Source organism: Microtus oregoni, unplaced genomic scaffold (genome assembly GCF_018167655.1).
Source record: "Microtus oregoni isolate MIOR12 unplaced genomic scaffold, Mior012 000008F_ref0000371, whole genome shotgun sequence".
Classification (NCBI taxonomy): Eukaryota; Metazoa; Chordata; class Mammalia; order Rodentia; family Cricetidae; genus Microtus; species Microtus oregoni.
This window is the reverse complement of record NW_024543067.1, coordinates 56,551,450-56,576,439: the sequence shown is the minus strand read 5'-3', so window position 1 is coordinate 56,576,439 and position 24,990 is coordinate 56,551,450. Positions and strand designations below refer to the sequence as shown.

Below are 24,990 nucleotides of genomic sequence, written 5' to 3'. Positions count from 1 at the left end.
GTAAGTGGCATGTGGCATTTTCAGACTTGGTGTCCTCTGCCTGTCCTTAGCAATATGGTGGGGGGGGGGGATGCACTCTGGCATCAAACCCCGTGCAAACATCTGGCACTGAGTAGACACCCCTCAGAACCAGCCATGCTGACACAATAGAGACCCAGATACTCCTGCTTGGAAAAAAAAAAATCTTAGCCTGTATTATTTTATGCCCTGCCTTTCAGTTCGATCTGAAGAGTGGGGTGCGTGAGTGTGGAAAGGGATGCGTGTGCTGTGTGGTTGTTGGTCTCGCTGATAGAGTTGTCCTGATAACTTTGAAGTGGCCACAGAGACTACACTTAGGATGTGAGTTCCCCAGCCCCGAAGCAATGCATCCACTTTACTCTCTCTCCTCCAGTGAAAGGAGATCTTCCTGTAATGTGTTTGAACTGCAGTTGCACTCAGGCATAAAAAGAGGATAGTTCAAAGTTGGAAGCAAAAAAGAAAATAAATTGGGTAAATGCAACAAAGAAGAGGCTGAATAGGGTTTAGCCTCTGTTAAGAGAGCCCGGGGAGGGCCGCTGCACTCACGGCGGATTCTCCGGGGAAATGTTAACCAGTTCACTGCTGCCGCCTTACACAAGTCACCCCCCTGAGCTGCCCACCTCGGTTAAACCAGTGTCATTGGGAGAATTAGCAGAGATTAGCTCACTTTACTCCATTTCTCTGAGCAGATGCAAAAATTAATGCAGCAGAAAGCATACGCAAAGCAAGTCCAGGAATACAACATGAAGACACTGTCCGTTCTGTCCAAACCACAGACAGCAAAACCTGAAAGTAAAGCAGTGATTTCTCGGCAGAAGGTAAGGAACTCGCATTGGGGCACGTACTGCTTGCGTCAGAACTAAAAGGAAACTTTGGTCACCACCTAACCTTAAACAAGGTGTCTGGAGCCAGGCATGGTGGCACATGCCTCTAATCCCAGCACTAGGGAGGCAGCGGCAGGTGGATTTCTCTGAGTTAGAGGCCAGCCTGGTCTAGAAAGTAAGTTCCAGGACAGCCAGTGCTGCTATGCAGAGAAAGCCTGTGGGAGGAGGTGGGAGATGTGTTTGGAACACAGGAGGCATTTAGTCACAGCCATTCCTGTGCTTGCATGTTATCCACTAACACACACACACATACAACTGTTAGGTCGGTATGTTTCTTAGTTTTATTACATGTGAAAATAACAAAGTGACTTCTCATCAAGAGCTAGCAGGCTGGATTAACTATTGCTTTCATTTTTTATAATTAAATTACTTTCAAGGAAATTAGCATCCTCATGTTGTTCATGCAAAATAAAAAAAAAATCCTTATTGTTTCTCTTAAGTTCTTTTCACTATGCTTTTCCAGGGAGAATGTATGGGTTCCTCTGGTGGAAAAAAAAAATTTAAATACAGAATGTGTGTCCTCTGAGTTGCCATCTAACAAAGACTCGGGATGGGAATGAAATGTGTGCTGTGGAGACCCTCTGCCACCCCCTGCCTGCCTCAGCTGATCCATTCGGTCCCATACAGCCATTGGGACTCCTGGCAGGAGAAACAGGCGATGTTTTGGTGCCTCTAGGAATGGAACGTGTGCAACCTGTTCTTGGTCACCAACCATCATATTAACTCTTCCTCAGACTGTGACAGCCTCGTTTTCCATCCCGCTGCATTTTTATGCCAATCCCAAAGTGACAAATCTATTAGAGAAGCGCCCTGCCTCTCTCAGACATAAGTGCAAAAGGCGAACATTTTATGCTTTAGTGGTTTTTCCCTTTCTGGTGCTTGGAAATATATCCGTTCCCATTTCGGTTGTCAATAAATTCTCTTTTTTAAGATTTATTTATTTATTTATTTATTTGTTTGTTATGTATACAGTGTTCTGCCTGCACACCAGAAGAGGGCACCAGATCTCATTACAGATGGTTGTGAGCCACCATGTGATTGCTGGGAATTGAACTCAGGACCTCTGGAAGAGCAGTCAATGCTCTTACCCTCTGAGCCATCTCTTCAGTCCCAATAAAGTCTCCTTTAAAAGCAAAGCTTGAGGCTGGGAAGGTGGCTCAGTGGTTAAGAGCACTTGCTATTTTTACAGAGACCCAGGTTCAGTTCCCAGCACCCATGTAGTGCCCTCATCTGTAACTCCAGTTCCATAGGACCTTCCTCTTCTGACATCTGAGGGTGCCAGGCATGTACGTGATGCATAGACATGTATGCAAGCAAAGCACTCGTACACATAAATCTAGCAACAAAAGCTTAAAACTGCAAAACCAGTATGAATTCAGTTGAATTCCCCCTCCCCCGTTTGCTCCTCTCCCTCTTCCGGCACCCTCAGAGGAACAGAACCAAGGGTCATGTTCATGTTGGCAAAGGCTCTGTCGTTGAGTGGCATCCCTAAGCGAACTGATCCCATTTTTATCATAACTTCACCTTTAAAACATGGCATCTATTTTTTAAAAAACTATATTTTCAGCATCTATTTTCTATAGATACACTTAAAAATACCCAACTTTTCTTTCAAAGAACAATGGGATGCAATGAACAAAGTTGAGTTTTCATCAACTACAGTGTTGTCTTCAGTCTCCGAGTCCTTCAGCTACAAATGAAGGTAGAGAGGCCTGTTGATTCTATCGGAATCTTGGTTTTAACAAGACACTCAGAGAGTTGGCCCAATAAACTAATGAGATAGCTGCTAGCAAACACTTAAAAGAATCTGCCATGAGCTGGGCGGTGGTGGCGCACGCCTTTAATCCCAGCACTCGGAAGGCAGAGGCAGGCGGATCTCTGCGAGTTCGAGGCCAGCCTGGTCTACAAGATCTAGTTCCAGGACAGGAACCAAAAAGCTACGGAGAAACCCTGTCTCGAAAATTTAAAAAAAAAAAAAAAAAAAAAGAATCTGCCATGGTAAAATGGTTAAAACATCTGAGTAACCTAACAGCTGTCCAAACCCCTCTCCAGCTCCTTTTCGCTCTACAATGCCTTGTTTAGTGATGAACTTACTTTGTGTAAACTACGCACAATAACGTGTTATCTGCATTCAGAAGGCATTTCTGCCCATAATTGCAGCACTCTCCATCGCTATCATAAACCTCTTCAAAGACTAACTTCCCACTTTAAATGGTGTTTTTTTCTGTTTTGCCCCAGGCTTTGGAATATGCTAAAACCATCCCCAAACCCAAACCACCAAGTCTGACGGATCAAGCACCAAAGAAAACTAAGAAGACACAGAACGATGAGAAAGAAGGAAGCTTACCAGAAATTTCCCTGCTGGAGATCCTGCAGAGCAGGCACGAGCGAGAGAAGCAGGCCGTGGCCGCTTTCAAAGTCCTTCACATTGTCTAGACAGCATTTGGTGGGTATCAGAACTGCCATGAAAGAGACGCGGAGAAACGAAACAATTCCGTCTACACTGAGTGGCAACCCGGCGCTGTCACCTGCCGGCCGCCTTTGTCTGCTCTGTGTAGAAGTTACTGTGGGGCCCAGGCAGACACTGGGACGTGTTTAACCTTCTGGATATGAAAATACATAGTTTATTTATTTTAAAATCTTTTAGAATATGGACTGATAGAGAGCTAGACAATAACGCCATTGGTTTACATTGGGTCTTCTAGTTTGTTAACTACCTCTGTCCTTCCACATCAGGAAAATTTACAAGTCCCTCCAAATAAAGTTGTCTGCGTGTGTTTCTCTACCTTCCTGAGACAGAGTGTACAGACTTAGTTTTTCCTAACGTGAGTTTAGCTGATCTAATCACTGAGGTAATACTTAGGCTTTCAAGTTTCAAAAAAAGTCTATCGCATAAAGTGGAAAATTTGAAGATATGTCTATATGTGTGTATTGAAATGGGGGGAGGGGAAAGGGCCTAATTTCATACTAACAGAACACTGACATTAGTCACAGATTCTACAAGTCCGGAGAAACCCACCCCAGATCACTATATGGTCAAAGCCATTGTCAACTCCATGGCTATGAATGTCCTCAGCATCATGTCATCATTGTGGCTGTCTTCAAATATTATCAAATGCATGCACATCAGAGTCTACTGTGAATGTAAATATTTATTCTCTCATTTTTCTCCTTTGAAACATTATCAAGAGTATCAATCTTAAAATTACTAAAAAACCAGGAGTGATCACATATGTTTATAATCTCAGCACTCGGGAAGTTGAGGCAGGGAGGGCGGGAGTGTGTTTCAAGTTGGAGGCTAGCCTGATCTAAATAGTAAGAGTCTGTCTCAAAAGAGCCACAACAGCAAAGGACTACCATTTACCTCCTTCCTGGACATTGCGTCCTTCCATGAGTCTGTCCAGAAATGAGGCATTCTAATGAGCTAGGGCAAATCTGTGCGCGTGGTCGAAGGATCAGCTTTGGAAATTCTCTTCCAGGTAGTATGTGTGCTACATAAGTGATGATAGGAGCAAAAGCTGCCCACCAGAAACGGCCTCTTAAAACAGAGATGGTAGAGAAATTCATTTACTTGTGGACATGGAATGTTGTTGTGAGTTTCAAACCTCCCTCCACCTCCACACTCCGGGAGCTGAGCTGAGACAGGTGAAATGAGCTGGCAGACCACAAACACGATTTCCCAGGATCCCCCAAGGCCAAGCTTGGCCATACAGCACTTAAAACCCTGGGATGGTGGTTCTCAACCTGTGGATCATGACCCTTTTCCACAGGGTTTGCATGTCAGATATTTACATTATGTTTCATAAAAGTAGCAAAACTACAGTTGTAAAGTAGCAAGGAAAACAATTTTATGGTTGGGGTCACCACAACATGAGGAACTGTATTAAAGGGTCACATTAGGTCACATTGGGAAAGTTGAGAATCGCTGCCCTAGGACATCAAAAGTCTTTACTCAGAGCCAAATAACATCTAAAATGCTTCAGCGAAAGAAATAAAATCATTGCTCAAAGTTTGGGGCTGAAGTCAAAGAACGAATTCAATGAAACTTGATGTGGCCTCAAGCCATCATGGAATCAAGGTTCAGCGAAATGTCACTAAGCCGCCACGGTCCACACAGAGGAGTCAGCACAGAGAAGGACATATGCTTTGCATTTCCTTCTGTGAGCAGCACAATACTGATTTCATAAACCTAAGTGATTCGTTTTATGGCATTTGTTTAGAAACTCAAAAATAAAAAAGAACCAGCCTATTGGAAGTCAGCCGTGTGAACCAACATGGCATCAAAATCCTCTGTGAGAACGCATGGAGGGCCGGCAAGAGGCTTAGTAGGTAAAGGTGCATGCTATATAACCTGGCAGCCTGGGTTCAGTCCCTGAAGCCCATGGTGGGAGGAGGGAACTGACCCCTGAATGTTATTCTTTGACCACTTGCACACTGTGCCATTAACACACACACACACAAAATATCACAACCTAGGAAATCCTTGAAGTTTGATGAAACAAGACAGTTGAGGACTAGAAGAAAAGAACAAAAACAAGGAAAGAAATGAAAGAAGGAAGGAAGGAAAGAAGGAAGAAAGGAAGGAAGGAAGGAAGGAAGGAGAAAGAAGGAAAGGAAGGAAGGAAAGAAGGAAGGAAGGAAGGGAAGGAAGGAAGGAAGGAAGGAAAGAAGAAAGGAAGGAAATTTGGACTTAAGTGATATCATGAGGGAGACAGCAGGGGCCTGGGGAGGATGCATTTGACCAGATGTTATATGAGCCGTTGAAAGGCGTAGGACAGATAATTCCGCCTGGTCTCTGTGAACTGGTACAGATAAAGGCTCTTTAAGCCCCATGCCTTCTCCTTAGCACAGCCTCCTTTCTGACAGTGCTTTTTCTAAAGTTTCCACAAGAGCAGGCTCTTACATGGAGCCTTTTATTTTTACAAGTAGCTGAATTTAATGACAGCTGTCTTCTTGATATTGTTTTGTGCCGTAAGGAGTCTCTTGGGACTTATCCAGAAACCAAGTCAAGAAAAGACAGTATCGAGGAACAAAATAAAAGGTAATCCCAGGAAAGGCAATGATGCCTAATGGGCCCAATTGGGGCTTATTATTGGTTAATGAATCATTGTCAAAACATCACAGCAAGCATGAGCGTGCACAGTCTCATCTACAGTGAGAAAATGACTCTTCATCCCAACCGTTATTAACTGGGAGTTGTTTGAAAACACGTCCAGTAATTATAACAACACTGGAGCTAATTGAGAACTCTGAGTTGACAGCAAACAGCCCACAATAGCAGGCTCGGTCAACTCAGACGGGGTTTCTTTTCTAATTACTTACTGAAAAATAGCAGGGAAGGAAATTGAATTTGGGTGACAGACTGCAGGTATCAAGCTTAACTAAATCTCCCTAAGGTACATACATGTGGATCATATACACAACCGTGATGTATGTATCATGATTTAGTTGCTGTCTCCAGTGTGGTCTTTTTAGGATTACCTCTCCCTAACATGCATTTCAGCCAACTCTCAAGCATCCGTAGGCATAGGGCAGCTCACTCCTAAGGCTCTGTACGGTTTCATAGTTTTGGTTCCCAATGGGCAGAAACAGAAATACACAAATGCTCCATCTACTTTTTTGTTATTTTCCCAGGAAGGAAAGGATTGAAAACTGTAACAAGAAAGTGAATCTCTGCTTTGGGGCAGATTTTGCTGGTCTCAGTGGTCACTCACTACATCAGTGATTATAAAAAATGTTCTATAATGTCAAACAAAACAAAGCTATTTCTATATTATAAAGGGACAATTAAGGTGAAATATACTGTCTTTGTTAGGGTTTCTATTGCTGTGAAGAGACACCATGACCACAGCAACTCTTACAAAGGAAAACATTTAACTGAATCTAGCATACAGTTTCAGAGGCTGAGTCCATTATTTTCATAGCAAGAAGCATGACACCGTGCAGACAGACTTGGTGCTGGAGAAGGAGCTAAGAGTTCTACATCTTGATCCACAGGCAGCAGGGAGAGACTGTGTCCCACACTGGGCATAGCTTAAGCATGTAAGTCCTCAAACCCACCTCCACAGTGACACACTTCCTGCAACAAGGCCACACCTATTCCAACAAGGCCACAACTCCTGATAATGCACTTCCTATGGGCCAAGCATTCAAACATATGAGTCTATAGGGCCATTTCTATTCAAACCATCACAGAGACACTCTTTAAAAAGTTACATTTAGGGCCAGAGGAGATGACTCAGTCCTAAAGTGAGGGTTTGGGTTTGGATCCCCAGTACCCACACGTCTGTAACCCTAGCACTGTTGAGATGGGAGAAGTAGTGCCCTAAAGATCAATGGACAGTCAGTCCAATAGAGCCATTGAGCTCCGCGTTCAATGAGAAGCCAGAACAACTGAGGAAGATACCCAATACCACCCTTCTTGTGTGTGTGCGCGCGCGTGCATGTGCACACGCGCGCGCGCACACACACACACACACACACACACCACTCAAAGTTATGTGTAGTTTATTCTGCTTTTAAATTTTTACCGAGAAGTCACTCTGCATGAGTGGAAGCCAGTGGTGTTCAGAACTGTCCCCTCCCCCACAGCCTCCACACTGAACACAGTGTCCACTTCTACTCAGTGGCTTCCTTTAGCAACAGCATACATCCTTCTCACAAAGGGACTGAGAGAACGTAAATACCAATTTCTTGAGCAAATAGCTTGTAATAGCAGACTGTTCACTTTTCCATTTCACTCCCCAAATCATGCCACTGGCTGAAACAGCCCCATATTTCACTGCTGATGACCGGATTTTGTTCAGAAGAATAACTGAAAATCAGGACTCCCCAAAATGGTATAAAAACAATACATTGCAAAACTTAATAAGACGTAGAACGAATAGGCTTTTTTTTTTTCAGCTCTCTATCTAGCAATGCAGGGCTCTTTAGAAAATATGAAGAGAGGAAAATTTGGTAGACAGGTTTATGTCTCATGTTGCCTCTCCATTACCTTTTTATTTCCCCTTTGCAAACCTGGGTCACATAAGTAATTAATTTTCAATAAGCTGGATAAATGGTCTTTGCTATTAGATCGCTCTAACAGGCTGAGAGGACGGCAGCAAAGGGAGAATTCCGGGCCAATGGATTTAGTAAGGCCTTGGCATCCCTCCTAAGACTTCATGCCCACTCTTTTACTGAACTGTCAGTTCCTAGAGGCCAGTCATGATCATGGGACTCCTGGCCTGCTTTTGAGTTGGCCTTTGTTGTCTGTAGTTCCAAGCTTTGTGGAAATTTGTGTCTGCACATCCGTGCACACATGCAAAAGGCCAGAGCAAGACATTCGGTGTCTTTCTCTGTGGCTTCTCACTTTATTTCCTTGAGCCAGGGTCTCTCACTGACCCTGAAACTCATTGTTTTTGGTCAGTGAGCGCTGGGGAGCTACCTGTTTCTATTCCTTATCACTGAGGTCACAGGCGCAGGCAGTCATGCCTGACCTTTTATGTGGGTACTGGAGATTTGAACTCAAGGCCTCACACTTGCAGGGCAAGTGCTCTTATCCACGGAGCCATTTCCCCAGCCATGAGTCCCAAATTTGCACCCATACTGCCTATGTAACAGTAAAAAAAGAAAATCATTCTTTGAAAACCTAGGTCTACACAGAGAAAAGGCTTGATTCCAAGGTTACTCTGAATAAACTCGGTGAAGAGTTCTACAGAGAATAATTTGGGCCCCACTATTTTCCTTTATGGCAAATTCTCTCCCTATTTAATATTTCACTATAGTTTTTGACATCCAAGCAGTGATCAAAATGAGGATGCTAAAGCCTGGCTGGCCCTCCCTCCCCTTCCCGTTCTGTCACCTGGCAGTGAGGTCCTTGCCGTTTTCCCTGCACCCACACAATGCTGACACTTTGAAGTGGTGCAGATGAGGTCCCTAAATTTGTTGTCCCTACTTAAAATTGATAATCTCCTATGTTACAAACCTCAAGCACCTATTTTTAATGAAAGCTTTAGATGAATATCAAAGAACTATTTAGCCGTGTCTAATATTTTAATTAGATTATAGTCTCAATTTAACCCATTAAATCTCCTTTGATGATCCCCATATTTAGTGTTTAGCCTCAGATGCACGAGGTAATGAATACCGGACCTTTTGATTTAATGAGAATTTCGGCTCTTCCAGCCTGCACCTCTATTTTGTGTACCTTTTATTTTGCCGGCTATAGAATTCAGTTAATTGAAGGGGTCTCTCACCATCACACATTAAGGAGTAGAAATTAGCATCCCCATTCTGACTGAAAAATGCAGGCGGACAGTTCGGCTTTGATCTGAGGATTGAGCTGAAGAAAGCAGCAGCCCCCTGAAAATGAGCTGATGGCCTTGTTATCAGAGCCAAATACAGATGCGTCCATGTGTCACAAAACACTTAATGTCTTAATTGGTCACCTTCCAATTCTGCCTGTCCTGTTCATCTCATTCTCCTGAGAGCCTACATATGCAAGTCTGTCTGTCTGTGCATCTGTCTGGCCTTCTCTATTTCTCCCATTTTTCCCCTTCTCTTCACTCGGCTGCATACCTAGATTTTAAATTAACCCCAATTCAAGAAAAAGTCTACACAGTCACCCCTCAGAATTCAAGGGGAACCTGATGCAGAACTCCCCACAGATATGAGGACTCTGTGTTTGGCCAAGTCCCTTGATTAAAATGGCTTGGTGTTTGCTTGTGACGCCCATCCATCCTTCATGTGCTCTAACTCAGCTCTAAGTATCATTATACAATGCAAATGCTACAGGAATGGCTATCAGATTGCACTGTTCGGGGAATACGGACAAGAAAACAGAGGCTTCATGTGTTCCCACGGAAAACATAGCTTTTTCAAATATTTTCAGTTGGTGGTTGGATCCACAGATGCAGATTCCCTCATTCAAATGCAGAGAACCAACTGTAGCAAAAATGCTTTCCCTTAGAGAATTTTTTAAAGCATTTGCTTATTTTGTGTGTGTATAAATGTGTACAAGTCTTTTTTCTTTTCTTTTCTTACACAGTGTAAGACCTGGGTTTGGAGCCTCAAGCACCCTTACCCACTGAGTTATGTTGCCGGCCCAGTCCTTGTAATTTCTACAAACTATTCAGAGCCTTTTCCAGAACAGTTTTGTGTTCTCATCCTCCTAACTCCCATGTCATGTGGAAACACACAAACACACACACATACACACACAAAAAAAAATCTAGTTTTATTTTCAAGATTAATCATAGGAAATAATTGTGTGAAAACTCTTCCAGGGGAAATGTGGACAAATGTTCACTTATCCCAGAGAAGAAACTCGCAACAGATCAAAGTACAGATACTCCCAAAGTCCAATTTGACAAGCCAATACATTTTATTGGAGTTATTTACAGGAATATGGGGGAGAGGTTATACATGAACAGAGGTGACTCAAAGACAGCTGCATCACCAAAGCCCACCCCATTGAGGGTAAAATCTCTCAAAGCTGGGAACTGGAGCACACGGCACAGCCTAGAGGCAGCTCATCAGGTTTTAGGGTGTCCTTTCCTGGCAGCATAGTGGGTCTAAGCCTTTTCCAGGCAGCTCAGCTAATCTTTGTTTCTCCCAGACAGTTCATCCACTTGTCTTGTCTTCGCTTCCTCCAGACTGCTCAGTCTGAACTTCATCTAAACAGCGCAGTGTATCTGCAACTGATTTCCAACTGTCTTGAACATGCTTCTGTGCATGCTTGGAAAGGAAGGAGCCTAAGTGAGTCTGCTCAGTTTCAGGGACTTCCTGAAACTATTCTGAGGTGTTCGTGTCTTCTGGAGCTTCCCTGCAGGGTGGAATGTTAGACTATGGAGTTGTTTTGCCTGTCTGTAAACATCTTGTATCTTGATGAGCATCCCTCCAGGATGGAAGATTTTAATCTCAGAGGAAATGGCTACAAAACAAGAACTCTAAAAAGGCCCAAGGAGGAGGAATGACGGCAGTAATGAAATTCTGAAAGCCGGAAAAAGACATGAGTGGCACACTTTAGAAAAACTGACCAACTCCAAAAGTAGTAAATTCTAAGCCAGCCCAGAGAATAGCCCTGAGTCATCCTGACTCACCTTAGTAAACAGTGAGGATGCTCAAGAACTGTCCTCTTTCCCTGGGCTCTCAGATTGTTGAGACTTCATTTGAAGGAAGAGTTTAGAAAATTCTTCTCTAGGGAATCTGACTGGCAACAAGAAAAAACCCTGGGGCTGTAACTCATTGGTAGAGCAATCCACTAACATACCCGAGGTCCCAGGTTCAATTGGTAGTGCTAAAAGAGGGGAGGAAACTATTAACTTGGGGTTGCTTTGTCTGTACTTTAGGGGACAGGAACATATCTCAGTTAGTAGAGTGAGTGCCAAACATGCACGAGGCTCTTAATTATATCCAGAACCTTATAATAGGCCTGTGGTGTGTGCCTTTAACAGCACCACAGAGGTAGAAGCCAGAGAACTAGAATCCAAATTCATCATCGGCAACCTACCCTACATGAGACTCTCTCATCAAGTAAATAAGCAAATTTAAAGAAAAAGACCTAAAACTCCTGGCCTCACGGGTCCTTCAACTGCTCATAATAAAGGTCTCAGCTCCTGCACCTGTACTCTTAGGTTCTCATCAAGTTCTTCATCTTTCATTTTAAATAGGGTCAGAATAGCAGAAATCCCAAGCATCTGAGCTTATTACACAAGACACCTTTCAAGAGAAGGAGAACTGGGGGCCCTGAAAGAGCCCTATGAGTTAGAGACAGGACAGCATGGCATCAAAAGTCAACTCAAGCATGAGGTTAGAAAATAACAGAAGGATTTTCCCCAGAAATCGGAATGAAAATGTGAAGGGAAAGAAATAAAGCAAAGAGAACACAAAGTGAGGAGCCTGAAATCTAGTGGGGAAAAATCCAAAGCGCAGGCATTAGATAAGGAACAAATAGAAAATAAAGGGGGAGAGAGGGCCATCAAAGGAACAGCTCGAGAAAACTGCTTCTAACTGAAAGATCAAATGAATTTTCAGATCGACAGTGTCTTCCGGATGTGCGGAAGTTCGGGTGAAAACAGAACCGAAACGAGAGGCGTAACTGAATTTTGGTACACTGGCTTGGAAAGAGAAGATCCTGTTGGCTTCCAGAAAGGATCCTGAGAAACAGCACAGCTGCAGTTGAGCATACAGATGGGTTTGGATCAACAGTTGCAATTGGCAGCTGAACCAGTGGAGTCAAGCATTCGGAATTACTCAGAAATGCTCATAAATTATTTCTACTTAGAAGTGCTCATAACCATAGGACTGGAATAAAGATTTACCTTACACAAGAGTGATTGCAGTACTTCTACCCATCAGGTACCAGTTCTCAGAAAGCACAATAGATTTGTTTCCCAGAGCAAGAGATATTAGCCCATAGCAGAGCTCTTGACTGAAGCTTGAAACTCAGTCCCGCATACAAAACAAAACCCAAACAAGACAGGGAAAATAAGAAAGAAGATAGTTTGAGAAAGAAGAACAGAAGGAAGTGAAAGGAACTCCCAGGGTGACCGGGAAGGGAGTTGCTTTGACACCAGAAGAAGAGTGGACTCTTCCGAAGGGGCTGGGAGAGACATTTTTTTTTTTCAGGGAAGCCAGATGTTAGAAATATGAGTATCTCAGAAGTAAGATGGAGGAGAGTGTAAGAGTTTTAAGACAGTGGGATAGTTCAATCAGAGGAGAAGCAAGCCTCTACTGGCTAGCTGGCACAGCTGGAAACTGCATATGTATGTCATCATAGTGATGTAACTGGTGATATATTACTGAGAAGGGAAATGGAGAGAGGGTGTATGTGGCAGAGACAGGGAAGAAAAAAGATATTTCCATCATTCCTGGTCTAAAGTTCTAGAGTCTAAACCAGCAATACGAAAAACAACAGTTCAGTGAATTACCTTAGAAACAGAGACACACTAAAATGAGCAGAGATGAAAGATGGGTAGTTGTCTCTGGGGTAAAGAACATGGAAGGGGTTGGTCATTGAGATGGCTCAGTGAGAAAGGGTCCTTGCTGCCAACCCCGAGGACTCACATGGTGGAAGGAGAGAACCAACTCCCCCAAGTTATATTTTGACCTCCACTATGATATGTGTGGTATGTACACACAAATATGCATGCACACACATGTGCATTCAAGCACACACACATACACACGTACTGAATAAATAAAATGAAAAAAAACTTAAACAAAAAATTAGGAAGAAGGTAGGAACCTCTTTTTTCTTTTCTTTCTTCCTTCCTTTTTTTAAAAAAATAAAATCCTTATAGAGCTATTTGGTTCTTTAAACAATGTGCATGTATAAATAATAAAAGACAGCTCTTTAAAATTTAAAATAAAGCCCTTAGGAATTTAAAGTAAAGGCAAAAATGTATGAGCAGAGCTGGCATGCAGTATTGGGCTTTCCTTCATTTGGTCTTGCTTTTAGTGTATAAATTCCCATTTGAAGTCTCAAGTCAAGCACTGAGGAGGTAGAGTGAGGGCTAGCTGAGCAGGCAGGTATGCAACTCAGATAGTAGAGAGCTTGTCCCGTGTGCATAAAGCCTTGGGTTCAGACTATAGTGCGCTTACACTCAGTGTGGTGGTGCGTGCCAGTAGTCCCAGCGCTGAGGAGGTAGAGGCAGGAGCCTCACAAGTTCAGAGCCATCTTCAGCTACATAGAAAGCTCATGATCAGCCTGGGCTACATAAAACCCTGTCTCTCCCCCGCCCCCAAAAAATGTTATGGGACTGGAGAGATGGCTTGGTGGTTTAGAGTTCATACTGATCTGACAGAGGACTCAAATTTGGTTCCCAGAACCCATGTTGGGTGGGTCACAATTACCTCTAATTCCAGCTCCAGAAAATCCCACACCCTCTTCCAGACTCTGCAAGCATCTGCATTTACACATGCATATAACCACACATGTGTACGTAATTTTAAAAACAATAAAAATAAATCTTAAAAAACAATAAAATACCAGCAGGCTATTCTTTGGCTTGCAATGGAGTAAATTATTGGCAAGGAGACTCCATCATCTTATTAACTATAATGTGGCCTCTAGGGAGACAATGAATGCTGGAAATTCAGCTGCTCCCTAATATTTTATATTCATCAATATTTTAATTAATTTTTAAAAAATTTCTAAAAATTTCACAATGAATGTGTTTATGTTCTTCTACCTTAAATGTATTATTTTTATGTATTTGGGGACAGGTAGCACAAACCACGGTGGATATGTGGACATCAGAGGACAACTTTATGGAATTTTTCTCTCCTTCCACCTTTACAGGTTTTCCTGGGATGGAGCTCAGGTCTTCAGGCTTGTGTGGCACATCTTTCTGGCCCCAACAAATCTGTCTCATCACTTCTTCCATCCCCAATTTTATTTTTGAGACAAGAGTTCCATGTTTCCCGGCCTGGCCTCTTACTCACTATGTCGAGCCAAAGATGAGCTTGAATTTCTTACTGATCTTCTTGCCTCTACCTCCCAAGTGCTAGGATTACAAATACGGACCTTTATGCCCAGTTTTGTTTCTGCTTTTGAAGGGGGTTGTTTTTGTTTTTGTGCTCAAAGGGGAAAGACACCTTAACAATACAGCCGGAACATAAATTCTGGCTTTTCCTCGTAGATAATTCTTTGTCACTAAAAAGGTTCCTATGAATTTGAACCTCCCTCTCTCTATTCCCTGTCAGTCAGCAAACCAGATAACTGAAATCCTAGAGCATAATGGGGTGAGGAAAGGTAAAGAGGGAAAAGGCTTGATGTCAGCGAGCCATTTACAATGAAGCCTTTGGGGCCATGTTTCTTTCAGGGAATATAAATCTTCTCCTAGCTCAAAACAGTAGGACAAAGTGCAATGGAACCATCCACACAGCTCCTCCGAGACATCCTTTGCAATGGCATGGTTGAGCTCCTGTGTAGTCTGGTGTCACGGCCTTCATAACTGATATGTTCTGACCTAAGGGGCAGTCTGCCGTGTTCTTCCAGCTGAGACCTCGTAGGAGGCCTGCATAGCTCTTATCTCTCTCCACTCACCATTCCTAACTCATTTATAGGGCGCACCAGGTCAAAGACGGTGATGCCAACTCAGCCCCACCTGTGATTCTCCAGTACCACAGGAAGAGCACAAGAGAAAGGGATAGCTCCAAATGAAATCATGGAGGCTCGTTTATCTGGTACCCTGGGCATGGGACGCAGGCTTGTTATCCTTGAACTTGGGAGGCTGGCAAAGGGGGACCTTGAGCTCGAGTCCAGCCTCATCTATGTAGTGAGACTTGGCTTCAAATGAACAACCGACAAAATAAACTGGAGGGAACATAGGAGAGCCATTTGAATTTTTATCCCACTAGTAAATATCTACTAACATTTTCTCTAATCAACTAGTTGTATTAACTGGGCAACTCCCCAAACTAACAAGCTTTAGGCCACTGAGCATGTTTCTGTGTGCCTCTAGTAACTCATCATCACTAGAGGATTGGTGAGGGTTTTTTTTTTTTTTTTTTTTTTTTGGAAAGGAAAGGTATAAACATGATGCCCTGACTCATCCTATCAGATGAGGAGTATCTTCTGAAATAGCCCAGAAAGCTCTTGCCCCACCTTGGCTTGAATGAAAAGAGTGTGAAGGAACGCAGAACCTCCCAGGAAATTCATTCCAGGTTCATGTTGCTTCTTTTTAATTCTTACATCTGAAGATGCTACAAAAATTCTGCAAGCTATGAGACCCACAGACCTGTAGTCACTTAACCATAACAACCCGGGTTGCTTGTGTGATATCACTGGAAGCAGTTTCTTCTCTTAATCCTGCCACTCTGTCTTTGTGAGTATCTGAGACTTGATTTCTCCCACATATTAACGTGTCGAACGAAGGGCTTGGAAGTTATTAGATGTGTCCTCTAACAGGAATAATTTCTTCCTGGGAGTCCCATTGCCTTTAACTTAGTAAAATGACACTTTGATGTCATTTACTTTCTGAAATGAAGCATTAGAACTCAGTGAATTAAAATACGCATTCTCCCCCTCTTCCCTGTTTCTCTCAAGTCTTCTAATTGCTGCAGATCTATTTGTTTAAATTAGGATGCAAGAACTGAAGTCTTCATGAAATGTCAGACCACATAAATAATGTGAAACCTGTGAGAGAAGATAGCATGTGAGAGTCTAATGATGGAGAGGGCCGGAGATGGAGTTCAGTGGTGGTACACTGCCTAAAACGCATGCGCAAGGCTCTGGGTTCAATTCCCAGGAGGAGGAACGAGAGGAGGCATGTATCCCAGCTTTGTATAAGAGAGAGGCCCACACTAGGAAGTGCTCTGGACTTGTCTGTAACCTCTGCCTAAACCTTCCCAATGAGAAGGTACTTGGTGGCTTGTGGACTTTTTGTCCCTAGACCCATCCTCTTCTTTAGCATGGCAGAGTAGCTCCACCTCCAAGGGCAGCTGCCACAGCTAGCTCCCCCTCCACGCCTCCCCAAAGCTTTCCTCTGCCTAGCCCAAAGGCTGGCTGTCAGTCCTTTATTTGTGTATTACACACCAATAACTATCTAGGCTCCTTCACACTCATTAAGTGTTAGCATGTCAATATTCTCTTTGAAGTGCCATGACCAAAACATGAAAAATAAACATAGCAATTTAAGTATTTCTCAAGTAATTCATTATTTTGCAGAGTGAGTCAAATTCATGAAGACCCAGGAAATCACTGCTTCAACAGGGTGTATTTACAGAATGATTCTCTCAGCTCCAGGAGCCCATGTGGTGTGCCTCTCCATTGTTACCTCTTAGAGCGCCAATCCTCCCTAAGCCCTGACACACATTCGAGTTAAGTATTTCTTAGCGTGACAGTCAGCTAACAATAAGCTGAGAAATATTACCAAAAGTCTCTCTCAGAAACTCGGAAATCGAGTCCTTCAGGAGCAGAGTCTTAGGAACAAATATGGGGGCGGGCATTCCCATTTGGGATTAGATGAGAAGTTATTTGCCTTCCTCAGCTACTCAAAGATGCTTCTGTCTCTTCAAAATCAGGTCTATGTGTCTTTCTACAATATAATGCACATAGTTTTGCAGGATCTTTACTAACAAGAGGAACTGAATTGAGACAAAAGCCCAAACCATTCAGACAAAATACTTTTCCAGCCTATTGAGGCTTTGATCAGTTTTGAAGGTCAAAAGCAAAAATTGCTGCCATGTTACATTCAATTGAGACTAAATTGTGCCTGTCTTTTAATATCACTGATCTGGAAGAAAGGAAGGACTGGGGGAAGAACAGGAGGGGAAGGGAGAGGGAGAGGAGAGGAAAGGAGAGGAGAGGAGAGGAGAGGAGAGGAGAGGAGAGGAGAAAATTTTGCCATCACTTTGCTTTCTACAATTCCAGGATTGGGGTGAGGCTGGTAAGAAAACTGCCTTGCTTCTATGTCTGGTTGCAATGTCTGGTTGCATTCAGAGCTCTTCCCCTCCCAGTCATTCCAGGTCAGGATAGCTAGAAGTTACATCTTCCTAAGCAGATGATGCTCCTGAATCAGACCCCAGTTCCTGGGACTCCGGACTGCGCCCCAATGAGGAAGAGCTATTCTTAAACTGGAAGCTTCTCTGTTTACCCGCTTCTTCAAGACAAAAGCTCATGAAATGCCCTCACTCCGATCCCCAAGGATTTTCTGAAGGCAGAAAAGACAAATGCCCAGTGCTTTTGAGTCTGTGTTCACCGACTAATTAAACTCTCCCTCTAGCTGGCTCCACATATATTTTTTTACCATTGCTTTTCTTAGCAGTTGTTGTGCTCAGAACCAGAACAATTTGATGGTTTTTTCCCCTAAGCTCTTGGCTCCATGCTTTTGTGTGAGCTATCTTTCTCTTATCAAATCACATTCCTCTAACCAAAAGGTTTGTTGGTTTGTTTGGATGGTTGGTTTTTGTTTGGTGTGTGTGTGTGTGTGTGTGTGTTTGTGTGTGTGTGTGTGTGTGCAAGCGCGTGTGCCTGTGTGTTACTGTAACATATTTTCTGCAAACTACTTCCTTTACATGGTTCTGTAAGGTTGTAGATGACGTTTCGAAGTAGGGGTCTTGCCTGAAGAGTCTCTGCGTTTGAAAAAAATATGGTCATTATCTGAACAGAAGAGGAGAACTCTGAGCATCATCATCAGCCACAACTTCACAGACTAAAGGAATGAGGATGATGTTCTTATAAAGCTACAGGGGAAAACTGCAAGACAGGCATTGTTACCAGAAAGTAGCAAAAGGGAAGAACATAGGAAAAGAAGGGAACAGAGCCAAAGATCTGCGTCCACGTTCAGCTGTTAGCTAGCCCAAATTTCATGGATACATTCTTAACTTTGTCAAGCCTCAGTTTCCCAACCTGTGCTTCACAGTTCCCTTGTCTGACTAGCAAGCACTACCCAAAGTCCAAAGGCTGCGATACAAGTGTTAGCTTTGCCTCCTAAACGATACAGACTGGGTAAAACTCTTTCTTCCACTTGGTTTTGTTTTGTTTTTGTTTTTAAAGTATATATCCATTTGTTACATTCGTAGTCTCAGAACTTTCACCTAAAGGAATTTGGAAATGCATGCCCTCGTTGAGGGAAAAAAAGATTAAATGCAACCCAAACTCAAACCATTGCAGTCTTGGTCATTGTTTATCTCTGCGCCCGCCCGAGGGTGGGGAAGGCACCTGCTAAATTCCCGCCTTCCAGTCTTCCTGAAATCAATAATCTAAAACCCACCAGAAGCCAAGGCAGACCCGAAACCTAAGTCCTCCTCCCCGCCGCCGGGCTGCTAATCGGAGAAGGGTCTTCACATACTTCATTAGCATAGTTTCCCGTTACAAAATACCCAAAGGCGGCGGTCCTGTCCGCATCCGCAGTTTGCAGAGACAAGATACCGTTTGCGGTGACCTTTTTCACCTGGATGAAATTCATTCATCTCCATTAGTCAAATGATTGAAAACAGGAAAGTCGGGATCGAGAATCTGCTAAGTAAAGGTCCTTGCTACCGAGGGATATAAGAAACTATCTGAGACAAGGGAGGTGACGTGCTAGCTGAACCGGACAATGAACAATTCCGGAAACCCATGCTCCTTCCCATTTTTGCCCCGCAAGTCCTTTGTTATCTAAAGAGACTGCAGATCTAGCAAGAGAATAGAAGACCTTCCTGGGGCAAAGAAGAGGAGTGGAGGGGCAAGCGACAGCTTCAATGCCCCCCCCCCACACACACAGGTGCGCACCCACGACCCCTTTTGCCTTAATTCGGAAAGCTGTGGAGTGTGCTCCTTGCCATCCTACGCCTTGCTAAAACACTGCACGGAGTGAGCGCGTCCATGAACAACCCGAAGACAACACTTTTAAAATCTCAGTAGCCTTTGGGACATGGAAGGGTTGCGGGACAAGTGCAACAAGTTCGGGTAGCAGAAATTGAGCTGTGGATTTTCTCTGTCCACGATTCTGTGGGGGGATGGAAATTGTGGGGTCCACCAGCGCCGCAAGAGCCCGGGACACCAAGCGCACCGATGACCACCGGGAAGGAAAAGGATGGAAGCGCAATCCATAGAAGGGGATCGCCTAAGGATTTGAGTTAGAGATGTGGGGTCCGGGTAGGGGTGTGAGCAGAAATAGTGAAAAGTCTCCGACAACTCAGTCAGGACACTGAAGGTTCAAAGGATCCGTGTGGCTCTGCCTGGATCCCCGCATGACCGCAGCCACCTGGTCCCTTCATCTGCAGTCAACGGTACTGCTTAAGGGAGAGCTACTGTCCAGGTGCAGAGACCGCGCGCGGGTACAGGGTGACAGAACTAGGGGACAACTGGCTGAGAAATGAGAATGGAGAGGTTCTGTATTGGCAGCGGGAGGAAAGCTCTGTCGAATTGTAGAACCGCGAGCCCGGATGCCAGTTTGGGCTACGACACAGCGCAGGTCCTGGGCACGGGAACCAGCGATTACACTGGTGATTCCCGACGGGGACAGAATGAGCTTCGGGAGGAAGCTTGGGGTGGGTCGCGGGCGGCTGTAGGTTGATGAATGGGCTGCGTCTGTCCTTCCAGCCCGGGCGGCTGGAATAGTCTAGAGTCTCGGCGAGTCTTTCCGCCCCGCAAGGACCTCGTCTGGCCCCGCGACCTTCTCTCCCGGGTATCCCCAGCGCGGCCATTCAGAGGACGTGCGGCCCTGAGCTGAGCTCGCCTTCGTCCCCAATGTCCACCTCGTCCTCCGGCTCAGTAAGCACGAAGGCGCCGGCGGGCAGACTCAGCCGAGCGTCGGCGACGGCGGCCTCTGGGGCATGGGGGCTGCCCTCGGGGCTCTCTGGCCCGTCTGCGGCTTTGGGTTCGTCTTGAGTCTTCCTCAACTGCTTTTTATGCTTCATCCGCCGGTTCTGGAACCACGTTTTCACCTAGTTTAGGGGATACAAACAAAATCATGTCATTCCTCAGACAAATGGTGACAGAGCTAAGACCTGGGCGAATGGTGGCGTTTAGGTGAAAAGGCCGTCTGTCTACTGAATTTAACTCGGTCCTAACGTTTCAGTCCCCTTGTGCTTTTGGAAAAGTCGCACTTTATCGTTTTAGGCTGAACGAGAACCTAAGGCTTCCAAGAGAGATTGCCCCAGAATAGTGATGAGGTCAGGGATGTGGAGAGTGATTAATAAGGGTAAGTGCTGAGTGGATAGGATTTCCTTTATGAACCTGTGATGGAGATAACCGAATCCTGGGCCCAACAGACATTGTGGACTGGAAGACAAGAATGGAGTGAAGTGACCGGTTTTCCTTGGAGAGAGTATTAGTCTCCGCTCTGAATGACTAATGATTTCACAGCAAGATCGTGAGAAGGAATAAAGGAAGGGGTAGAGGGGATGGATGAATAGGACAAAAGAGAGAAACTAAAGCGGACACTTTAACTGCAGTGTGCTCAAGCCCTGGGGTACCTAGGACGACTTGCAGCTGTGAATGGCACGGACTGAAATAAGTACATGGGGGGAGGGCAGTGAAGAGGGGTAAAGGAGCATAGAGTGGTGGTGTAAGCTGGTAATCCACACACGGAGGTTGAGGCAGAAAGATGGGGTTTTGCGCCATCCTGGCTACACGAGGAAACCCTTTCAAAAAAAAAAAAAAACTGTTTAAGCTTCTCCAGAAACAAGAACCCTCCATCTCAGCTTGTCACCCGCTTAGTTGGAAGAGGAATAGAAATAACCATTTAAAAAAAACCATTCGGTGATAGCCGAATCACTCGAAGTGATTTTTCCTCCCAATAGAGCCGGGAAGATAAATCTAATGTGAAAATTGGGTATAAATTCTTTCGGGTCTTGGGGATAATCTGCAAGGAGAGGGGAGGGGTACATTTTTATTTCATGGTTCTGGAACTGTTCAGAGCTGAAGGAAGAAGAGCAGGACGTAGAATGCGGGGCTTCCTCCCCTCTCCTGCCCACCTGAGTCTCGGAGAGGCTGAGGGCTGTGGCCAGCTCCACACGCTCTGGTGTCGACAGGTAGCGCTGGATTTCAAACCTTTTCTCCAGGCCGGAGAGCTGCGAGTCAGAAAACACGGTGCGAGCTTTGCGGCGGCGGCAGTGCTTCCCCGGCAGCTCCGCATGCTGCGGGTGCGGGAACAGCGCCGGAACCGGCACCCCTAGAGAGACAAGAGCAGTTCGTTGGACAGAATCCGCAGATCCAGAAAGTAACTTCAGCCTCCCAGTTCCACTCCACTCCGGTGCCCAGCATTCCTGAACCCTATCTCCTACTTGCCTCAAAGCTCCTGGAACCCATCTCTCTATAACTCTAAGACAGTGGGGAGGAGGATCGTAAAATAGCGCTTGAAGATCTCTTCCTAGAAGACCATCCCAAAATACAAACAATAAACAAGTAAAACCGAAAAGAAAAAAAGAGCAAAGATCCAGAGAGCTTAAAATAAAAATCTTCGTGGGAAGACTTCCTCACAGCGCGCATCCAGTTATCTGTTGGGCCAGGCAAAGTTTTCTCGCGGAGTCCGATGGTACCGGAGCTGTCCACTCGCTTCCACCCAGACCTCTACAACACCGTGTGCTAGTCGGGTGCAGAAGGCTAGATAGGACTTGGCCTTCTCAGTTCTAAAAAGCACCTTTCCCGGGTCGCCTTTACCCTTCCATCAACCAAACAAAACAGCGCAAAAACGCTTATCCAGAGAAACTATGGCGCTCGCCCCCGACATTTCCTTGTCAGTGGCAGGGTCGCCCTGGAGACCCTGTGTAGTCTGATCCTAAGCTTTTCCCTCCGACTTCAAGCCCCGCGAATCAGGAGAGCTGAGGTGCTTTTTTTCTGGTAATCAGAAGAGGATGCTTCCATTTCTCGACCCTCTCAGCTTTACTCAATGTTTTAGATGCTCCAAGAATACAGGCCTCAGACACCAGTATCTACCAAGCTGTTTTAGCACCACGGATTTTGGGCAATACCAGCCCTGAGAGAAGAGTTGGTTCTCCGCTTTGCGTCAAAGCCAGGGTGCAATGCAGACCTCGATGATACCTCAAAATCTCCTCCCTAAGCTCGTGCTTGAGAGTGGGTTTATACACTTTTCATTTTTTTCTGAATCCCAGTGCCCACATTTTATACATTGCCTGCTCCCTTCCCTCAACTCCCACTGGAGCGAATTCACTATTGTGCTCAGCATCGGGAGTAGAAAAAATTTTTTTTCTAGTCTAGCTGGAAAAAAAAATGTTAGGGAAGAAAGTGTACATGTAGCCTAAGAGAAACGAACGAACGAACCTACATGTTCCCCAGCATCTCCAGGCCCACTCTTACTTTCCCAGTCCCCACTCCTTGCCAAACACTAAGCCTGAAATACTTTAACAACAGATCCCAGCAACTGGGCCAGAAGAAGGAAAGCCAAGCAGACTGACCATGAATTAAATGTTGAACCTTAGAAGCGAAGATGGTTCAAGAGTTGCAGCTCTCTTCTGATGGGAACCTTTCCTGCCAGTCTGAATCTTCTTTCCTCAGACTACCCCCTCCCCCAAGCCCTCCCTCACTTCCATGTCCTCTCCAGAACCGGCCAATATTCCTGACCCAACCTAGCCAAAGAGAACTGGCCAAGTGAAGCCTTTTCAGTCTCTGCACTGCAAAGTTCGGGGGGGATTCCCTGGGACAAGATGATGGAGGACCTCCTTCTGAGATGGAAGAAGTTGGGGGCGGGGGAAGCTGAGAAATGAACTAGTTGGCCTGGAAGAGTAGAGTAAGACGGAGCACTTCCCACCAGGAATATGACCACATCCATCCACTCCAGCTGCCTATAGCCAGACACAATCCCCATCCTGTCCCGTTATAAAAACTGCGAAGTAACCACGAATCGTTCCCCTCATTGGCATGCCTCGGGGGAGCTCTTCTTCTCTCAGACAGGCCCCCAACCTTCTACTGTTGCAGAAGGAGGGAGGCCACCCTGCCAGATCTGGTTCCTGGGGGCTGTGCTGAAACAAAACAAAATAAACAAAACCCAGCTCCCCCTGTCTCTCCCCACTCCTGGGGGCTTCTGATACTTACCCGAGGTGGTCAGGAAATAAGGATGGTGGTGGTCCCCCTTATGCAGAGGGTGATGGGCATGAGGGGTGAGGAGGGTGGGTGTGGGCATAAGGGGATAGCCATAGTCTAGCAAAGGCACCCTAGAGGCCAGAGAGCTCGCAAAGTGGTCAGGGGCCACCTCTCTCAGCGGCTTGGGCTTGTGTAGGAGAATGTCCTCTATGAAAAACGACGTGGGCCTCTGAGAAGATGCCGGATGGAGAGGAGAGGTGAAGTTGATATTCATCTTGTGGAGCGCCTGTCACGGGGTGAGGGCCAGGACAAAGTGTAGAAGGCAGACAGCTTCGCAGCTGGCCTAGTCGAAAGCCCGCACCTGCTCCTGACTGCCTAGGCTCAGATCTCGGCTGCTCTACCGACCTGGGCTATCCCCGGTGCTTGTCTTCTTGCCTCTCCAGCGCCTGGGTAGGTTGGTTCTGTGTGTTGGAGAATTGGCAGCTTGGAGAGGGGAGCCGAGAGAACCAATAGCGAGGCTGCGGAGGCAGAGGGGAGGGTGGGGTGGGCTCGGGGCGGGGCGGGGATCTGTCCGCGGTGCTGAATGAGCCTGGCCAAGCAGGGAGCGCTGAGCTCAATGGGTTCGGTTCCTAGCAGGATTCTCAACCCCAATTTCTGCCCCTCCCCTGCAAGAACTGTTGTGGTCCGGCTTTTAAAAAGACTGAAAATGAATTTTTTCGCCGTTGTTTAACAAGCAAGAATACCCAAAGAGTCACAATAGCGTAGGAATAAAGCACTTACGCAAGCATTTGGGCCTGTTTGGTTTTTAAAGAGTTTCAGACATGGGTAACAAAGGAGGAGAAAAGTGAAGAAACAACTATGCAGACTGTCTGCTGCCACGCGGAGCTGCTAGAGTTGGGTTACATTGACAGGAGGGATCACTGAATTGTTGAGGGAAATAAAGATGCCGGTGAAAGATTCTTAACCTGGAATTTGGGGAGTGGATGAACCGGAGTGGGGGGGGGGGTTCTATGTCTATCACCCAGATGACTTGGTCATTTAAAATCTGTGCACAGTCACCTTTGCTGTCACCCCCCATGCTGCTCTTCACTTCAATCAAATGTTGTTGGTTTTTTGTTTTTGTTTTGCTATTTCTACTACATCACCCGTTCCAGTCAGTCTTCCCCCATCACTGCATTAGATTTTATCCCCTGTCTCTCTCCCCTGCCTCTTTCCTTACTCTTCTTCCCAATCCTTTCCCTCCTGTTTGTCTTTTTCTAATCTGTCACATTTATTTCCCTGGAGTCAATTTGCTAAAATTAAGGTGATCATCTACAGCACAGCAGGAGTAATTTGGGCTCGCATCTCTGAAAATTGCTCTAATTATTGATGTTAAACTCGGGGAAATTAAAAGAAGCCACTTCTCTTCCATCTCCCAATTTTTAAGCTCTAATTTGTTGATATCTAGTCGTCATCACAATTCCAATCACTACTGCTAATAGCAAAAGTGTCTTAACAGAGACTGAGTCCTCACAACCCATGCTATTAGATAATTAGAGGAGGTGCTGCGAAGTCAAGTGTTGATCCTCGGGCGCTGGGGCAGGATTTCCATCTGATCTAGCAGGTAGAACAAATTAATTACCAGAATCAATT

At 45.2% G+C, this 24,990-nt stretch overlaps 2 protein-coding genes across 2 annotated transcripts in view; one reads left to right on the top strand and one right to left on the bottom strand.

The window, feature by feature from the left end:
• The window catches only part of Jhy (junctional cadherin complex regulator), a 62,161-nt gene extending 58,528 nt beyond the window's left edge, over positions 1-3,633 (top strand). The window contains exons 8-9 of the mRNA XM_041657780.1: positions 708-836; positions 3,141-3,633. Coding sequence (XP_041513714.1) covers positions 708-836; positions 3,141-3,338 — 327 coding nt within the window. The 3' untranslated portion in view covers positions 3,339-3,633. The remainder of the gene's footprint in view (positions 1-707; positions 837-3,140) is intronic.
• Positions 3,634-20,021: 16,388 nt separating this feature from the next.
• Bsx (brain specific homeobox) lies at positions 20,022-23,632 on the bottom strand. Its single transcript, XM_041656756.1, has 3 exons — positions 23,371-23,632; positions 21,294-21,490; positions 20,022-20,261 (listed from the first exon to the last, which is right to left on the bottom strand). The coding sequence occupies exons 1-3, from the start codon at positions 23,630-23,632 to the stop codon at positions 20,022-20,024; spliced, it is 699 nt and encodes a 232-aa protein (XP_041512690.1).
• Between the last annotated feature and the right edge of the window lie 1,358 nt (positions 23,633-24,990).